This window comes from Amaranthus tricolor, chromosome 12, assembly GCF_026212465.1.
Source record: "Amaranthus tricolor cultivar Red isolate AtriRed21 chromosome 12, ASM2621246v1, whole genome shotgun sequence".
Lineage (NCBI taxonomy): Eukaryota > Viridiplantae > Streptophyta > Magnoliopsida > Caryophyllales > Amaranthaceae > Amaranthus > Amaranthus tricolor.
This window is the reverse complement of record NC_080058.1, coordinates 7,355,898-7,375,400: the sequence shown is the minus strand read 5'-3', so window position 1 is coordinate 7,375,400 and position 19,503 is coordinate 7,355,898. Positions and strand designations below refer to the sequence as shown.

Below are 19,503 nucleotides of genomic sequence, written 5' to 3'. Positions count from 1 at the left end.
CTTTTAAAAATAAAGTATGTCACAAAGCTAAAAAGAACAAAGGGAAATACAACAAATTTATTGAAACATGAAAGACTATATTTCATCATGCTAAATAAACTATATATTTTTTTAGTTTCATTTACTCATGGACTATGGTAAATTGTGACTAGTCAATCCGATATGACCATGCGGTGGATTGTGGTATCCATTTTTAGACTAAACAACTTTTACATTTTCTCATAGTTTGTATTAGCTTCCTTATTTTTATTTTTATTATTCTCAACTAATTTTTTATATGTTTATTATTTTATGATATTTTACTTACTATGACCGAAAAACATAGTCATATGAGATTTTATCTTATTCATCTCGTATATTTTCTAAATATGAAATTTTAATAATTTTTAGCTAAATACAACTTCATATATATACGTTGTTATAAATGCATTAAACTGTGCAAAAAGGTGTGAGAACGACTAAATATGGAGGAAGTATGTAAATGCTTAATGAGGAGAAAGAAGGAAAATATGATATCAAATGAATAAAAAAAATGAATTGTATAAATAATATTTAAAGAGATTATATATATATGGGTGAAATAAAGAAATCTAGTGGAGTACATTTCTAAATAAAGAAATGACTTAAAATATATGAGAACACTCAAAATAAATAGGAAAGATTGACATTAATTATCGAACCTTTCATCTATTTATCATAGACAATTTTATTTTTGGATTATTTTCTAATAATTTAACTTTTGCTATATATTTACTCACAACATATCATGTTACTAATAATATGTAATAATAGGATGCACTTTTAGAAAACTAAGATAAATATTGAATTATTCACAACAAACTAACATCAAATGTTCAATTATTAGAAAAATGTGATAATTGTGATTAGTCACATCGAACAAGCAAAAAAATTACAAAATTAATATAAATTTCCAAATAAGTGAGACATAAATGTAAATTCTGAACTACTTTATCACATTTTCTAGTATTATAAAATGACGAAATAATTAAAAAAGAATAAGGCAAAAACTCAATACTCCTACCACCATCTTCCACCAATAAACCACCCACCCTGTGTCTCTTTCTTACTTAGCCTTTTTGCTCCCTCTCTCACTCTCTCTCTCCCATTTTTCTCCAACATTCTCTCTCTTTTGCTCAGGAACTGCCTGCTTGCGCTTGAGGTTTATCACCAAAAAAGAAAAATAAAAAAATATAATTTTAGCCCATATAAAAAGAAAAGTTTTGCACACAAAATAATTCTAATACATTGAAGAAAAGAAAACCCATAAATCAAACAAAAAATGGAGTTTTTTAGAAATAGTTTTATTGTAACATTGTTGCTATTTTTCTGTAATTATAAAGAGATTATTGCTCATTCTGGGAGTATTAATAAGCTACCCATAATATCATTTGATGAAGGATATTCTCATCTTTTTGGAGATGAGAATGTTATGGTTCTTAAAGATGGAAAATCTGTTCTTCTTTCTCTTGATGAAAGAACTGGCAAGCTTTTTTTCTCCTTTTTTTTTTCTGGATTTTTTCTTTTTTATTGTTTATGTTAAATTTGGCTAATTTATCTGTTTTTTTCTTTTCTTTTTTTTTTTTTTCAGGTTCTGGGTTCATGTCACAAGACCTTTATCTACATGGGTTTTTCAGTGCTTCAATTAAATTGCCTGCTGATTATACTGCTGGGGTTGTGGTTGCCTTCTATGTAAGTTCTAATTTTGGATATAGTTTTATTATTATTTTTTTAATTGTTTTATCTCTTTTGAGTTTCAGTACTCTGTGATTTGTAACTAGCATATGCAGGAGGATTATTTTGTTGTTTAGTGATTATTGGTGCTTAATCTGCAATTTTGTGGTGCAAATTTCTACTTTTTTCCTCTTATAATGAGTTTTATTGATTGATTATATAGTGTAATGATATGTTAAACAGAGAATGGATATAAAGGAGGAATCTTGGTTAATTATACTGATTGATTTACTCTGAAAGCTTGAGTTTTTCTGGTATACAATGAAGTTAAAGTTGTTTTGATTAATGGGTATTGAATCTTCATTTACATTACACTTGTTTTATGATATATGACATATATCCATGTACAAGAGTACAAAGAAAGTCAGAATTTTGATATGGGTTTATGTCAATTTTCAATGATTTAAGAAGCTATCTTATAATTTAACCTTAAGAAGATTGATATGGGAACTGATAATTGTATGGTTGTATTGCCATTTGCAGATGTCTAATGGTGATATGTATGAGAAAAATCACGATGAACTCGATTTCGAGTTCTTAGGTAACATCCGAGGCAAAGAATGGAGGGTTCAGACCAATGTGTATGGGAATGGAAGCACGGATATAGGAAGAGAAGAAAGATACACCTTGTGGTTCGACCCTGCGGAGGAATTTCATCGCTATAGCGTTCTGTGGACTGAGGAACACATCATGTAATAGCCTTGCACCATCAATCTTGATTCTTTGCTTTCCTTCCTTGTCCATTATGTTTCTTTGATTCTGTTCTTGCTTACTAGACATGTTGTGGTGTGAGTTCCTTTTGTTGGGTGTATCTAATTAGCTCATATAGGAGCGAATGCGAGTCAATTAGTGGCGATGGAGTAATGAAATGTCGTTAAGTTGTTAATTAGTAGTGAATATACTATTGCTGATATTTGAATACAACAAATCCGGGATTAATTTTGATTTGGAGTACAATGATTAAATTAATCGACTTTGATTGATTAGATCATAGTTTGGATTGTTAACAATTAATATCCTACCGATAGTCACTTCAGCTTATCAGGTTTGTGGTAAAGATTTGGTGAAATAATAGACTAATGTTTTCTTTTTCCCCTTGGAAGAATTGAATCCTGAGGTAGAGTATGGTAAAATGCACTACTTAGACATGCTTGAGACTTCGGATAGGTAAGTGTCGCGTCTTGTAGACGTAGGTGCAACATGAAAATTTCCTTGTTTTTTTGCCCTCAAGTTTGTGTACAACCAGTCCACCATAGCCCTTTTAGATTGTTTAAGGATGAAACATGGATACATGAGGTGAAATGAATAGTCTCAACGTCATAGTCGGATAGTTGAAATTTCAAGTTATTTATTGGTGGTTTCTTCCTGGAGTGTTGTATATTTCATAATTTTAGATATTATTGATGTTCTCTATCGATGTCTGATTGAAATTTATCCGGTGTTTGATTGATCATCCAAGCCTTTTGAAAGCGGGTTCTTCTCATGGTGTTTGTGTGGTCTATTTTGCTTTCTTTTGAGATACCACTCTGGCAATTGTATCCTTCTGCTAACTATGGACCTAAAGCATAATGGACCCTCATCCAATTGGTTCCTTTCTATGCTTTCATTTCCTTGTCATTAAAAATATTTCACTAAATTCCAATATATTGTACAGCTCAAAAAGTAGCAAAAGATGGTTTAATTTCAGCATTTTGTGTAAACCCTATCTTTACTATTTTGATGTTTTATTATATGTCTTTCAATCCATTATTTCAGATTTTATGTGGATGGTGTTCCCATTAGGGAGATAAGGAGAACCGCAGCAATGAAGCGCGATTTTCCTTCCAAACCGATGTCATTGTATTCTACAATATGGGATGCCTCGACCTGGGCCACTAACGGAGGCAAGTACAAAGTAGATTATAGGTATGCTCCATATGTTGCCCAATTCTCCGACCTCGTTCTTCATGGTTGTGCTGTCGATCCCATCGAACGTTCTCAGAAGTGTGATGATGCATCGACTGTTGGGTCGATCCCTAGTAGCATTACGCCAACACAAAGGGTCAAGATGGCGCATTTCAGGAAGAAATACTTGACATACTCGTATTGTTATGATCAATCTCGATACAAAACTCCCCCTAGTGAGTGCGTTCTTGATCATCAGGAGGCTGACCGCCTTAAAAGGTTTGACCCGGTCACATTTGGAGGTAGCCGTCGCCGCCATGGTAGGCGTCACCACCGAGACGCGAAGGCTTCAATTTAAGTGCATTTTTCACTTGGGTCTAAATATTAATTTTTGGGTCTCATTATGTTTAAGTTTGGGTACTAAAAAAAATGTCCTTTGGATTAGGGTCTTCTCATTTGGTTCACATGAATATAAGGAAAGGGACAAAAAAAAAGGAAAAGAAATAAAGGTAAGGCATAAATATGTTGATGGGTTAGGTATCTAGTGTTACATGGGTATGTAAATAATTGTTACATTGTTGGATTTTTGTTTGACCATATGTTCATTTGATGGTTTTTGTTCCTTTTTTATTTTTTTAAATAAAATATTGTGAGGTCGGTTCATGTTTGTGTTTAATGTTTTGTGATATCAATAAATTTTTAGCTCCTTTTGTGGATTCCTTTGTTCAAATAAATACGACAATAATTTTATAGTAGATAGTATTAGAGTATTTAATTTGCTTTTAATTAATAATTTCTTAAGATTCATTTACTAGATTTTTAGTTATTTTGGTTGTTAATAATTATTTACTTATTAAACCATTTATACTTTATTTTTTACATGCGTGGCTGTAGTTTGTATTTTGTTCTCAATGTTTGAATCGAGATTATTTTATTTATATATACAAAAATAATATATTGTGTACGTAAAATTATATTTTTTTACGAATAAGAATGAAGACCAATTAATTAGCATAGTTGACCAAAATTAATTTCCTTTACAGTTAAATAAAGAACATTGGGGGGTGGGGGTTTGACCGTTACTAAGCGGAGTAATTTTGGTCGCTTGTTTGTCACATCATATCATTAAATAATAAAATAATATGCTTTTCGTTTTTTTAGATGTCTTATTTGCTTTTAGGTTATTATTTATTTATTACTCTTAATTTGTATTTTACTTTAAATTTATGCATTAAAAATTTGAACATAGTCAAATTAGATATTATTCGATTCGTCTTAAGATAAAGTTTATTTATATCTAATTTTTAAAAATTTTTAATTATATATAATTATCGCTATTAAATAATTAATAGTATATTGAAAAACGTGAAAAAAAATTGAATGATATATTTGAAATAAAACAAAGAAACAGGAGGTGTATTAATAATAATAACAATAATAATAATAATAATAATAATAATAATAATAATTTTTCGGTGCAAAGTTCTTAGTGGGATCATGTTTCGGTGACTTTTTTTAATGCATAAAAAGTGTTTATTGGTTGATGGCCATGGCGACATAGTACGTTTTAGATTCAGGTGGGACCCAAAATTATAGAATTGAAAAATGGCAAGAAGAATAGCATTGAAGTATGATGATGATGTTGGTCTGCATTGAAAAATGGATAGATTGATGATGATTAAGAGTAGTGGCATTCTATTGTTCTTCTTGCTTTCCTTTTTAGGGTGTTCTAGGTCCACCATTGAACAAGACTTCCCCTTTTGACATTTAACACTAAAATGTAGGATTACTTTATAATTGACTATGATGTTGTCCATTATAATTTCTAGAATCTAAATATGTTAATTGAGAAACATTTTTGAATTTATAGGGTATGAGAGGGATAAGTGATAACTAGAAGCAAACTCAAAATCTTATCTAAAGAAATTTAAAAATGTTAATGATTTAACAGCCCCTCTAGTATGAGACCGTTTCATCGTAAAACGAGTCCACAAAAAACGTTCATCATGCTAAAAGTTTTTATTATTAGGCTATTTAATCCAAATATGAGACACGTTTCACAGTGAGACCGTCTCATACAAGAATTTGTGAGGGATAGTTATGGGTCGGATCGGGTCCAACCGGATCTGAACTAATAAGAAACTTTAATTTTGATCACTAGTGGAAAAAACCTTATATGCTGCGCAACATATGTTGCGGTTTTATAAAAACGCAACATAAAAGTAGTAGAAAAGAGTCAAATCGAATGTGGTTACGTATGCTTCATTGTTGGATGGTCCAAAGTAAAAATAGACGGATGGATGAAGCAATGGATTTGTTAAAGAACATGAAGAAGAACGGAGTTCACCCAAATATGATCATCTATAATATCTTAATTCGTGGGTTATGGAATGTTGGCAAACATGAAGAAGCTGTAAATGTCTTCTCATTTGTTGTAGCTAAAGGGTTACGACAAGATGTGCGTCTATATAATGTTATGATCAAGGGTTTGTGTAAGAACGGGTTGTTAACTGATGCTAATGAACTATTTGAGAAAATGGATGGCATTAGATGTTCCCCGAATGAATTCACTTTCTATATAATTATTCAAGCACTTCTTGAGATTAAGGATGTTAAAAGGGCTGTAAAGCTTGTCTGCCTTATGCGAGATAAAGGGTTCGCCTGATAACCAAACTATCTCGTCATATATGGACTTACTCACTGATCCAAATATTGGTGATGCGGACAAGGAGTTGCTTAAAAGATACTTTGACATCAAAGGGTTTGTTTGGCAAAGTATGAGTAGTGTTTGCAGAAAAGAGTCACTAGACATGATGATGAACATGTAATTAATGATAAATGAAAACCTAATTGAAATTGAACGAACTATTCGTTCCTAAATATAGGTTTAATATAATATCATAGTAAGTAATGCTAAAGTAGAAGTCTACTAATTTTTTTTTAAAAAAAAACAGTATTTTCTAAAAAACAAACAAAACTTAAAACATTAAAATATAATTTTACATATTACATTTTGCTTTAATACATAATTATCGTTATTACATACACATTATATAAATTGCATACATGCTATATCCTAATATCACATACACGATACAATAGCTTCTTAATAACCTCATGTAAAGTCACATTCAACATCTGCTCCTATTATAAGGGAACAGCCGATGAGAATTCAGTCAACTAATAATAAGCCGAGTATAAAAACCTGCTAGCATAATATAAATATAAAAATATGTGCATTTCAATAAGTAAGATGCAAAATGATTTATGCAATGTAGAGGATTCATCATTTTTTTTGATTAGTTATATATATATAACTTCTGGTCCTTCTGCTTGAGTACCAGAGCGTGATTTACTAACACTTCTGCTTGAGTGTTAGGGCATGGAATCCGATTACTTATTTAATGAATGCAACACATATGATCTTTGTTTGACATATGTAAGGGCCTGTTAGGGTAAGGTAAACCAAAACCCCTAACTTAGTGGGAGTCGTCACTCCTCTAGTACAATGTTGCTCAAACCACAGGTAAGGTTAAATAATATTATTGTGTTCGTCGTATTTTACGTGCCGGAAAACACGTCCCACGTTTTTTACATGCCGGAAGCATGGTTCGATATTTCCTTACTATCAAGTCTTTTTTTTATCATGTTACTGTTTTCAGATAAATGCAACAGTACAATAACATACAATTAAAATATAAATAATCATTTATTATAAGACTAAAGCAAAAATTAAATGGGTGTTTAGTATTTATTTATAGATTAACTTTCAATTAGCTTTATAATTTCTTAATAATCAATTTCATAAATGTCTATTTATTATAAATGATAAAATAAATAGTTCCATCCTAAACAAATACTAAAAAGTATCTTAAAAATGACATATTGGGTTTATTATATATCCTTGCCCATTTATCCAAATTTTAAAATATAAAATTTTATTTTATTTAATTAATTTCTTAGTAGCTTAGTTTTAGATTTATTATTTATTTAATTTTTATCCTTAAGATTAAAATCCAAAAAAATATTTTAAAAATTAACATATTATTAAATGAGTTACTGTATATATTTATTCACCAAAATAAAATAATTTTAATTATTTTTTTCACTTTTCTTTCTTTTCGCCTATTATAACAATTTAGATTATTAATTTATTTCTTTAAACTTTAAACATCAAAAAATTCCACAAAAATTATTTAAATGAAAAATAAATGTGCAGTAACAGTAAAATAAATTATTTTTCCAGAAATATATATATTTTTAACCCAAATTATGAATTTCCTTATTTTATGCATTTTTTTGCAAAAATTAATAATAATATTTATACTCAACTATAATTCACGAAATTATTACACAAATTATATCTCATATATATTTATCTACAGAAAAATTTTCGTTTAAAAATATTAATATTTACTATTTTAATTAAAATTATTTCATATTATGCGGTTTTAGAAAATTAAAATGAATAAATCATATAAATTAATTTACAATGAATTAAATCACCAAAATTTACATAAAATTTAATTTATATATTATAAACATATAAAATTTATGGGCATAATTTCATGTAAATAAATATGTGTAAGAATTTATACCATAATAATTTCACTATTGATCGGCTTCCTTATTTGTAGAATTATAGCCACAAAATTTGCTTCCTCCCCATGAATTTCTAAAATTAGTACTAAATACTATTATTAGGGAATTTTTGAGGATTTTTAGAAAATTTTCTAGGGAGTTTAGAGATTTTTAAGGACTTACCCTATCTTTCGTGAAAGTATAAGATAAATTTATGATTTGTTTTTCTTCTTTTCTCTCTTTTTTTCCCCTCTCCCTATGTTTATTGTTGTATTTATAAGCTATTTTTATTACTCTTTTTTTTTTTTTTTTTTTTTTTTTTTTTTTTTTTTAATTTCTTCATGTCTTAGTAACTTTAAGATAAGGTTAAAATAATAAAAAAAATTGAAAAAAAATGAACACTTGACAAGTAGCCCTTTTTTTCCGCCATCTCACTTAATTTGTAGATAATTTTTGTTTTTTTTTATTTATATTATTTTTTTAAAATCATAAAATAGTATATAAACATAATTAGATTTTGTAAATATAGTTAATTTAGCTAGGTTTAATATTTAATGTACAATATTATTCTAATTCCGTGAGAGAGAAAAAAAATAAAATTACTAAATATAATAAAAAAACACTTATAATTTAAACCTAATATTTTAATCTAAGAGAAATAAAGTATATAAAAAAAATTCAAGAACTTAAGAACAATTGGAATAAAATTCCGAACGGGATTCAAAATAATAAAACGAAACGATGATTGAATTTGTAAAAATATTTAAGATTAAGAAAAAAGGAATCTTACAAAAATACTACACATGAAAATCAAGAATAATTTAATGCAAAAAGACAAATAATAAAACAATAAATCAAGAACACTTACGAATGGAGAAGAACATAAATGTAAATTGCAATAAAAATAAACATAACAATGAGTTTTTCAACAATGAAAGCTCTCAAAGAAGAAGAACAAAAAGAGAGAATCTGAAAATAAAACTAAAAACCGAAAATTAGAACATTAGGACATCTAGGGCACTAAAAACACAAAAAGAAGAAGTATTCTAAGTTTACTAGGGAAACCATCTCCCCAAAGTAACTGATTTCTTATATTCTAAGTTTACTTACAAGTGCCATATACAATATTAATCCAAAATTAACTTTAAAGCCTCTTTATCCGAGCCCATCAAATTGCGCCAATTTTAACCCAAAAATTCTAAATTTCTAATAAAATTTTAGGGCAACTTTTAAAAAATTTTAAGCCTCTTTATCCGAGCCCATAAAAGTTTTTAAAGAATTGCTTCTTGTATGAGACCGTTTCACGTGAGACAGGTTCATATAAAAAGTCTAGTAGTCAAAAAATATAAAAAGAAAAAAAAATAAAAATTAAATTTACACTTATATAGAAAATAATTTTTTTTAATATAGTTTAGACTAACTCATTTAAAGTCGTATCATGGTATGATTAGTGAATACTTCGTCCGTTCCAATTTACTTGTGACATTTGCTTTTTCACACAGTCCAATGCATTAATTCAATTATTAATATCTCTTATTATGTATGATAAAAAATTATAAAAATTTAATATTAATAATTTTTACAATAAGACGAATTAGATCTCACTAGACTATATATTTTAATTTATAGATTAAAAACTAATCACAAATTTTTAAGTGTCATTTTGTCAATAAATAATTAAATATCAACTCTCTCTCTCGCTCGTAGGAGTATCTGTTTTTTGTTTTCTGGTTTTTTTGTTCTTTCTCTGTGGTCATGGTGTCTACTCACATTTCTACTTTACTTCTAACTTCTAAGTATGCAGTACCGCCATCTCCATTCCTTCCATCAAACTATAGACATGGCGCCTAGATTTGATCTTATTTCTACTTTACTCACATTTCTACTTTAAAACCAAATCTGGGTTTGATCTTATTTCTCTCTTTCCAATTGCTCTTCTCCTCCCTTCTAGATTTCCAGGTAATCTTAGATTTCATTTTTGTCATCGAAAAATCTCCACTTACGCTTCAGATGTTCATGTTGCTGATTCTAAATTATTCCTTGATTATGTTCGACAACAATCCAAATTAGGGTTTAACAAAATTGATCATCCCCTTTCCCTCTTTCATTCTATGAAATCCATTTGTCCTCTTCCATCTATTGTTGATTTTAATATGTTATTTACTGCCATGTCTAAAATGAAACCCAATCCCCCTTTTTCCTCTATCATTACTCTCTTTAAGCAATTGCATTTCTCAGGTCTGCGTCCGGATGGTCATTCCCTTAATATTATGGCTAATTGTTATTGCCGCTTAGGTCGTGTTGATTTAGGGTTTGCGGTTCTTTCCTACATTATTAAACTAGGTTATCGGCCTAGCATTGTTACCTTTAATACACTTATCAATGGCTTTATTCATATCCATCGATTAGGCAACGCTATTCAATTATTGGATAAAATTGTAAAGCTTGGGTATGAACCCAATTTGGTTGTTTATGGGATCATGTTTAAAGGTTTATGTAGAATTGGAGACAATCTTGGTGCCCTTAAGCTCCTTAGAGACATGGAGTCTCATGCCCATTGTACGCCTGACATTGTCATCTATAGCACCATTATTGATAGTCTTTCTAAAGACGGGTTAATAGATGAGGCCGTTAATCTTTTTTCTGAGATGCAAGTTAAGGGAATTCGACCTGATGTCGTTACCTATACTATTTTGATCCGAGGAATGTGCACTTTAGGGAGGTGGAAAGAGGCGAAGGATATGTTTAGTGAGATGATGACAAAAAACTTAATTCCTGAAGTTCCGACTTACAACATGTTAATCGATATGTACTGTAAGGATGGTATGATTGATGAAGCGGAAGCTGTATTTAGATTAATGACGGAAAAGGGTCAAGTCCCCGATTTAATCACTTACAATACGTTGATGAATGGATATTGTTTACGCGGTGACATGGACAAGGCAGAAGAGCTAATGATTTTGATGGGTAAAGAAGGTTGTAAACCTGATGTTTTTTCCTACAACATTTTATTGAATGGATATTTTAGGTCTAAAAATAGTGATAAAGGTCCTATCCTTATGAATGAGATGGTTCTTCAAGGAATAACCCCTAATATTGTCACATACAACTCAATCATTAATGGTTTGTGCAAGGACAACCAGCTTGAAAGTGCACTAAAGTGTTTAAAGGAAATGGAAAGTCATGGAGTCAAACCGAATGTGGTTACGTATGCTTCATTGTTGGATGGTCTATGTAAAAATAGACAGATGGATGAAGCAATGGATTTGTTAAAGAACATGAAGAAGAACGGAGTTCACCCAGATATGATCATGTATAGTATCTTAATTAGTGGGTTGTGGGATGTTGGCAAACATGAAGAAGCTGTAAATGTCTTCTCATTTGTTGTAGCTAAGGTGTTACGACCAGATGTGCGTCTATATAATGTTATGATCAAAGGTTTGTGTAAGAACGGGTTGTTAACTGATGCTAATAAACTATTTGAGAAAATGGATGGCATTAGATGTTCCCCGGATGAATTCACTTTCAATATAATAATTCAAGCACTTGAGATTAAGGATGTTAAAAGGGCTGTAAAGCTTGTCTGCCTTATGCGAGATAAAGGGTTCGCCGCTGATAACCAAACTATCTCGTTATTTGTGGACTTACTCACTGATCCAAATATTGGTGATGCGGACAAGGAGTTGCTTAAAAGATACTTTGACATCTAAGGGTTTGTTTGGCAAAGTACGAGTAGTGTTAGCTGCTAGTGGTTTGCAGTGAAGTATACTGATTATTGTTATTTGAAGTAGGGATATTGCTACTGAAGAATCTATAAGAGCACATTAACATTCAACAAAATGGTAGAGTATATGAACGTCAAATCCATGACCAAGGAGCTCAGGTTCCAGAATCTCAAAACTCATAAGGCTTTGCTGTTGACTCCATATTTTGGGATCATAAGGGTTAGGATTAAAATTGTAGAATCAGAACATAGGATCGTAAGCTCCTACAAATGTTGTTTTCATATGCTATAGAATAATTGATTATTACCAATACTTGTTCAGTTCATCTTAATTTTTGATGTGTAAATAAATATTTATTTGATTTCATCTTTTGACTGGTTAGAAGGAATACATATAATAATCATTTATGAATTGTGAGTTGGTAAATACTTGAATTTTCATTATTGTAAATATGTAAGTCAAAGTTAAATTTTTTTTATTATTGAGACTATTCTTGTTGAATCGAATTATTTAATCGTTGGATGGTAAAATCGTATTATAATTCTGTCACTTATATTTTTTATCTTGGTAGGATCGTACGATCCAATTATTATTAAGATTTTGCTTAATTTTTGGAACAATCGCCTGTTTTTAGTTATCTTGATTACTTTCGTGTCGTGCAAAAGAAGGGATTTTTGTTGCATATTCTTTTGACTTGTAAGATCACATGCATTCATTCCCTCTTTGCCTAGCTCCTAAATACCTTTTTTTTTAAGAAATCTCACTTTGTTCACCCCTTTCCTTATAATCAAAAATATAAATAAAGACATAATCGAATACTTGAAGCTATGGGACAAAAAAAATGCACAAGGATGAAAGGAGCACATAAGAGAATTTCACTTTCACATAAATCACATATTATACCGACCAAGCACAACCTAAAAAACAAGCTGTGTGATCTTTTACAGCTTTTACCGATTTATCTTATTCTATTTCAGTAAATACATCAGGTTCAGATAGGTGTTCGTGAGTAGAAGATGAGGGGGAGTGAAAAAAGAGACAAATTGCTGAGATATCATCCATTGCGATTCCTTGTCGCCTTTTCTTCCATGCTCGAACAACATGATCAACCAATCGCTTAGCGGCTTTGCCTGTATCAGGAGTTGAAGATACAATATTTACCGCCTCTTGATTCGAATCCACATCCCATACCTGTGTAATGAAAAGGGAGTAGTTTATTGTCAATGTTTTGCACCTTATCACAGAAAGTCATTTAGTGAGACAAGTTTAACAATGAAAAAACAGAACATGAGGATTTCTGATACTCAGATTAGAATTGAAACCGAGGTTATAGCAAGATAGTTGCTCTATTATTGCATCAAATTAGCTCACAATCAACAGTTTTGATACGAACATTAGAAAGAAGTTAGTACAGTTGTTGGTCTCTCATGATATAAAGTTTGGAATTTATTCTACGGAGAAATACCCGACAAATTTCTATACGTGAAGTTGCAGATGCGTTGTGGCTACAACACCACCTAAAACCATTATGCAATTTGTAATTATCATTTACAAGTTTAATTTACCCTAAAGTGCGACTTCGCTTATGTGTTAGCTAATAGGAGTACTGCATTAGACATTAGACTTCAATACTGAAAAAATATTAGCATTGGCTATTTCTTTTCACTAGAGTTTTTTATGTTGGTGGTCTTTATTTTCCCCGTTTATAGCGTTTTCTTTATTTATTTAATTTTCCAATTTTCAAAAAAAAAAAAGCATAATTTCTATGATGAGTGTGATGTGCATATAGATTTTCACAATACCAGAAAGTACATGACATACCCCATCAATAGCCAGCACAATGAACTTATCCTGGCTGGTAATGTTCGTCTGAGTCACCTCAGGCACAGATATAAGGCCAAAATCTTTAATGCAATAATCCCTAAAGCTCTAGACATTGCTAGCCCAGGCACTTCCTCATCCGGTAGCCACACCCTATGGTTTATTATTTAGTTTGTTATACAAGAGACACGTCATAGCTAGTTTGTTAGGGCCCTATTTTGCTAGCCTTTCTTTTCTCTCTCCGCACATAACAATTGTATATATACCCCTCTTTGTCTTTTGTGTAAACATAATAAGATACAAAATGCTTTCTTTCTTCTTCTTCATAATGTTTTCTCCATTGATGTACTAAGCTCACCATTTCATCATGTCTATTATTGTTATTGTCATTGTTATTGTTATTGTTGTGGATTGTTTTGTAGCAGGATGATATTGAAGTGCTTGATGAACCACTTTATGGGAACTGTTTCGTTTGTGAAACGAGGAAGTGCGAGACACTTTAAATACTTGAGGTAGAAGTGTTATCGCGAGCAGCAATCGACGGAATGAAAGTGACTTGAATTCCTGCAACACAACACATTAGCCTTGCCCGGGGGGTGATCTCCCGGAAAACCCCTCCGACGCTCAAGTTAGAGCGGAGATAAGAGATGAATGAACAAACGACTATAGATAGAATGCAGGAAAATGGATGTCAGGGCAAAAGTTGCTTGTATTTGGGTAGGTTAATGAAGAGGATTGTGAGTAAGGATTTCAGAAGAGCTTTTATATGGTGTTTTTTCACTACCCTCTCATTGATGCTGGGTGCTCTATTTATAATGGTGAAGAGGGAGTTATTTCTGGGAGAAAGTAGATCATGATGGATGGTAGTGGGTGGTTATTGGCATAAAGGGGAATCATGATAGTGAATGGAGAGTAATGGGCAGTTACATAATGGAAGTTAGGGTTCTTGGAAGTTATTAACTTAGGGACCAAGCAAGGTGGTTGAAAAATTCAGAAAAAGCCCCTTGACCGAGAGTCAAGGTCAACCCCGAAAAGTCAAAGGGTATTAAGGTAATATGATATTAATAATTAAATAAATAAATGAGAAAATAAATGTTACCATAATAGGAACTATCTTCAAGAGACGGACGTAAATCGGCCTTACTTAGACGAGGTTCTATCGAAAATAGTTTGTATCGTAAAGAATGCATTAGTTGTAGCACCATTGATTTAGTTTTGATTAAAGTATGTCACTTTAATTTGATTTCTGGACCAAATAGAAGTAATTAATAATAAATGGAGGTTGTGGTAAATGAGATGCTCGGGGATCTTGTGGGGGAGAAGGGAGGGATGAGGGACTTGTTACCCATTATTCATCTTCCATGGGCTAATATTCTCTGTTAAGGCATTATTCTTGATTCAAGCATACCTCAAATGAAAAATGAGTTCCATAACTAATACTCTTCTACGTTCTTATGTATTGATTATTTTTATCATGTTAATTAGGAATGTGATGGTGAGAAGGTTGTCAAAGAGGTTATCTACGGTTCAGGAAATAAGAAATATCGCTTTTGTAGGGTAATGCATCTCTTTTAGTCTTATAAAGAATATGGTGATTAAATCTTGATTGGAGAAACACGACATGACTCTTTCACCCAGAGTTCATTAACGAATTTAATAATTTTGGTTCATCAAACTGAATGTAGAATTAAATTCTACTAATTCATCAACAATTGCAGTTTTGCTTCGTGAATGGACTTGCCAATTCAAGGTTCATAAATTGAACCACGATTTGCATTTTTTAATAAGTGCTATGTTTGTATCACAAATATTATTGAATTTTATTTTGACTATTATAGATAACTCATTTGTGAAATCAGAAATTTGTTTATAAACTAAATGTTTAGATAATTGGACATAAAAAGTATTCAAATTGTTTGTTATATTCTTATAAATGTGTTCATCATAGTATAAAAATGCAGTAACAATTGCGATCGCAGTAACAGAACGTTGATGCGGTAACGGGATTGATGCGATTATCATATCGCCTAAATATCGGTCGAAACCATAAGATATGCCTTGATGCGGCCCAAAACGCAATTTTTTTACACCTTTACAACACGGGAAATATCGGTTCGTTTGTTTTGAAAACCTTTATAATGCAGTCGATGCGAGTTTTTACTCTAGTGTTTATTGTAAATTCTAAGTAAGTATTGTTTTTTTTTTCAATTTCAAGATGAATTACTTGTTCTTCCATAAACCTTAGCTTTGTAGTTTTATTTTTTTCCTTTTTTAAGCTTGTAGTTACAAAGGCATATGTCTTTGTCTGTTGTCTATAAGCTTAGTTTAGGTTTTTTCTATCTCAAAGGAAGTTTGACTACCATTGGGAGTATGACTGTTAGGCTGATTGATTATGTAAATAAGATATTGGATGTTTAATTGCAGTTAATTTAGCTTGTAAAGCTCAAAGTTTTATCAATGAAGCATCATCCGATGTTCTCTTTGGTGCACCATATAAGTACGAAAAGAAAGTGAGTTTTGAGTGTTACATAGCTTCTGTATGATTGAAAAATACTTGAACTTTTCATTATGAATAACTAACTATGTGTTTAGTTTTAATTAGTGTAGCCGGGATCGTCACTTTGGCAAGCGAACTGCGATCTGGATCATTCGACCCGAATCGCGGATCAATTGCGATCTGGATCGCTAGGATACACGATCTGAAACGCTATTTTGTTCGACCCAACAACAAATCAAACTTCCAACATCACACGGGAAATGGAGAGAAGAAACACTAGTGGAAAAAAATATTTGCTGCTTATCATTTGCTGCGGTTTATGTATATTCGCAGCAATAAATAGGAAAAAGAATTGGGAAAAAAAAAACAATTAACTGCTGCGGTTTTAAGGTTTGACCGCAGCAAATACTCAGTACAATATTAATTGCTGCGGTTTTTTTAGGGATTGCAGCAAATAACCCTTACACATAACCGTTACACAGCACATTCACTAGTGAAAAAAACGTATTTGCTGCTTATCATTTGCTGCGGTTTATGTATATTCGCAGCAATAAATAGGAAAAAGAATTGGGAAAAAAAAACAATTAATTGCTGCGGTTTTAAGGTTTGACCGCAGCAAATACTCAGTACAATATTAATTGTTGCGGTTTTTTTAGGGACCGCAACAAATAACCCTTACACATAATCGTTACACAGCACATTTAATACATCAGTAGCATTAGTTGCTGCGGTTAGCTATGGCCCGCAGCAAATAACCGTTGGGAATTAAATATACATAGTATACAGTGGCATTAAAAACCCGCCATTCTCTTTTCACAAAACTCGACTACAACGTATTACAGTATACACTTTGCTTCGTTCTCTCAAACCCATTGAAAAAACGCTTCATCTTCATCGTCATCTTCATCTGCTTCGTTCCTCTTCTTCATCTTCACAAACGTAACAACCTTCTTTTTCAAAGTTCTTCATCTTCATTTGCAAACTCGAAAAACGCTGTGTGTTAACAATTTCTTCAAAGTTCTTCATCTTCTTGGTTCATAAACCCTCGAAATTTAATACTTTGGTCTTGTTCATCTTCAAAACCCACGACATTAAGGTATTTTTTCTCCTTTTAATTTGTTAAGATTTTAAGTTTTGCAAGATATTCATGAAAAAACTCGAAAATTATGGCAACCGTTTGTATATATACTAATTTTGTTTCTCTGTTTTTCATTGTAGATAACATAACCCACGAAATCAAGGTAATTATATTTATTTTACTAATTTGCAAGTTCATATCTTTATTGTTTAACATGTAATTTAGTAATTTAGTGAATTTTTGTTTGAATTGTTATTTGCAAATGATATGTACTGTTTTGCTTTTGCTTGTATGCTAGTATGCTAAATCTGGATACTATTTGTGCAAAATTTTACTATTTGTGAATTTTAAATTATTCAAGTTTATGTTATTAATTTGTTAAATATTTGTGTAATTTGTTAAAAATGTGGTTTGTTGTTATAGTTATGTCTTTAACTATTAGAATTAGAATATGATTTTATTTACAATGTAGTGCTTAATATTGAAGTATGAAGTATAGAATTAGAATATGAAGTATGTATATTTAGGGTTAAACAGATTTGGTATAAATACGTATATATTTTTTTAGGGTTAAATATGTTTGTTAGAAATAAGTATATATGTTTAAAATTTGTGTATTAATTTTGTTTTGAATCAATTAATCACACTAATTAGGATGACAAAAGATCGTTCTTGGATGTATGGAAGCATTGAATCGTAGGAATTTATTGAAGTGGTTAGAATTGAAAATCATAGTCATACGCTAGAAATTATGTATTAAGTTGCGATTTTATGCGTTTTTCTGCTTTTTGGCACTAACATCTATTTTCTCTTAGTGTTTTCGACAACCTTCTAATTCTGTTGATTGCGGCTACTACACTCTCAAATACATGGACGATATCTTAAAATCCGTGAAGGAGGTTGGAGTCGAAAACATAGATGCCGTAAGTATTTGTTACGTTCTTAAATTATTATTATTGGTAAAATCTAATGTTTATTAATATTTTAATTTTATATTATATTATAGGTTTTATACGACATTCCGAGGGAAACACGCCCTATGAGAAGTGGAGAGATGCGCAAATTAAAAGACAAGATTGCTGCGTATCTTGCTAATTTTTGTCCTTGATAAATTGTAATTAGTATAGATTTTTTAGGACTTTAATGTATATTATATATATATATATATATATATATATATATATATATATATATATATATATATATATATATATATATATATATATATATATATATATATATATATATATATATATATATGTACGTACAAAATATTATATTATATATACGATCGAGAGTTTTTTATTACAAAGAGATTATTGATGATTATTTGTGACTATCATTGGATTATTGATGGATTAATCATTGTTATTACATTGTACATTATTATTGGATTATTATTAGTATAAAACCAAAAAAGAAAAAAAAATAATAACTATTTGCTGCGGTCAGCCCCCAAAACCGCAGCAATTAAGTGGCATTATTTGCTGCGGTTTTGGGGGCTGACCGCAGCAAATAATGCCACTTATTTGCTACGGTTTTGGGGGGCTGACCACAGCAAATAAAGCCCTTTTTTGCTGCGGTTTTAAACCGCAGCATTTAAAATAGGCCATTTGCTGCTATCACTATTGCTTGAGGCCAAAATCGTAGCAAATAATGGCAAAAAAACTGCAGCAAATGAGGTTTTTTCCACTAGTGTAAAGGAAGAAAAAGAAAATAAAAAGAGAAGAGTGAAAGAAAAAAGAGAAAATTAAAATAACAAACAAGCTTATATCAATGGTGTCAATGATGTAGAAAAAAGAGAAAAATAAAATAATAAACAAGCCTTGGATGGTGGTACTGGAGGATGAAGAATGCCATTGATTTTTACAGCCACCAATACTGTGTATGGAGTATCAATCTTTGTTGATAGGGTTTTGCTTTTTACTAAATTTGCTTGGGCTTTTTTCTGAGCCCATTTCCAATAAAAAATAAAAAGTTAACTACGCTCATTAAAATCACGTGAGTGTTTAATGGGTGTTTATTACTTCATTTTCTTTTTAATTTCTTTTTTTTCTGAAACAAACTTTTCATTTTTCTTTTTATTTTTTCTTGTTCTATTGTTTTTTCTTTTCCTTTGTTTTAAATTTTAATTAAATGACCCGAAATTGTTTCTCGATCCCATA

General features: G+C 30.8%; 2 protein-coding genes and 1 pseudogene across 2 annotated transcripts; 2 read left to right on the top strand and 1 right to left on the bottom strand.

Annotated features, from left to right (window-relative positions):
- The first annotated feature begins 967 nt into the window (after positions 1-967).
- LOC130796897 (probable xyloglucan endotransglucosylase/hydrolase protein 28) lies at positions 968-4,406 on the top strand. Its single transcript, XM_057659325.1, has 4 exons — positions 968-1,502; positions 1,610-1,710; positions 2,236-2,444; positions 3,508-4,406. Exons 1-4 carry the CDS (start codon positions 1,301-1,303, stop codon positions 3,992-3,994), a joined length of 999 nt encoding a protein of 332 aa, XP_057515308.1. The 5' UTR covers positions 968-1,300; the 3' UTR covers positions 3,995-4,406.
- A 5,566-nt stretch (positions 4,407-9,972) lies between these two features.
- Positions 9,973-11,927, top strand: LOC130828489 (putative pentatricopeptide repeat-containing protein At1g12700, mitochondrial). The gene is made up of 2 exons (XM_057694471.1): positions 9,973-10,013; positions 10,169-11,927. The coding sequence occupies exons 1-2, from the start codon at positions 9,973-9,975 to the stop codon at positions 11,925-11,927; spliced, it is 1,800 nt and encodes a 599-aa protein (XP_057550454.1).
- Positions 11,928-12,905: 978 nt separating this feature from the next.
- Positions 12,906-19,018, bottom strand: LOC130828488 (probable protein phosphatase 2C 34; annotated as a pseudogene).
- Positions 19,019-19,503: the final 485 nt, after the last annotated feature.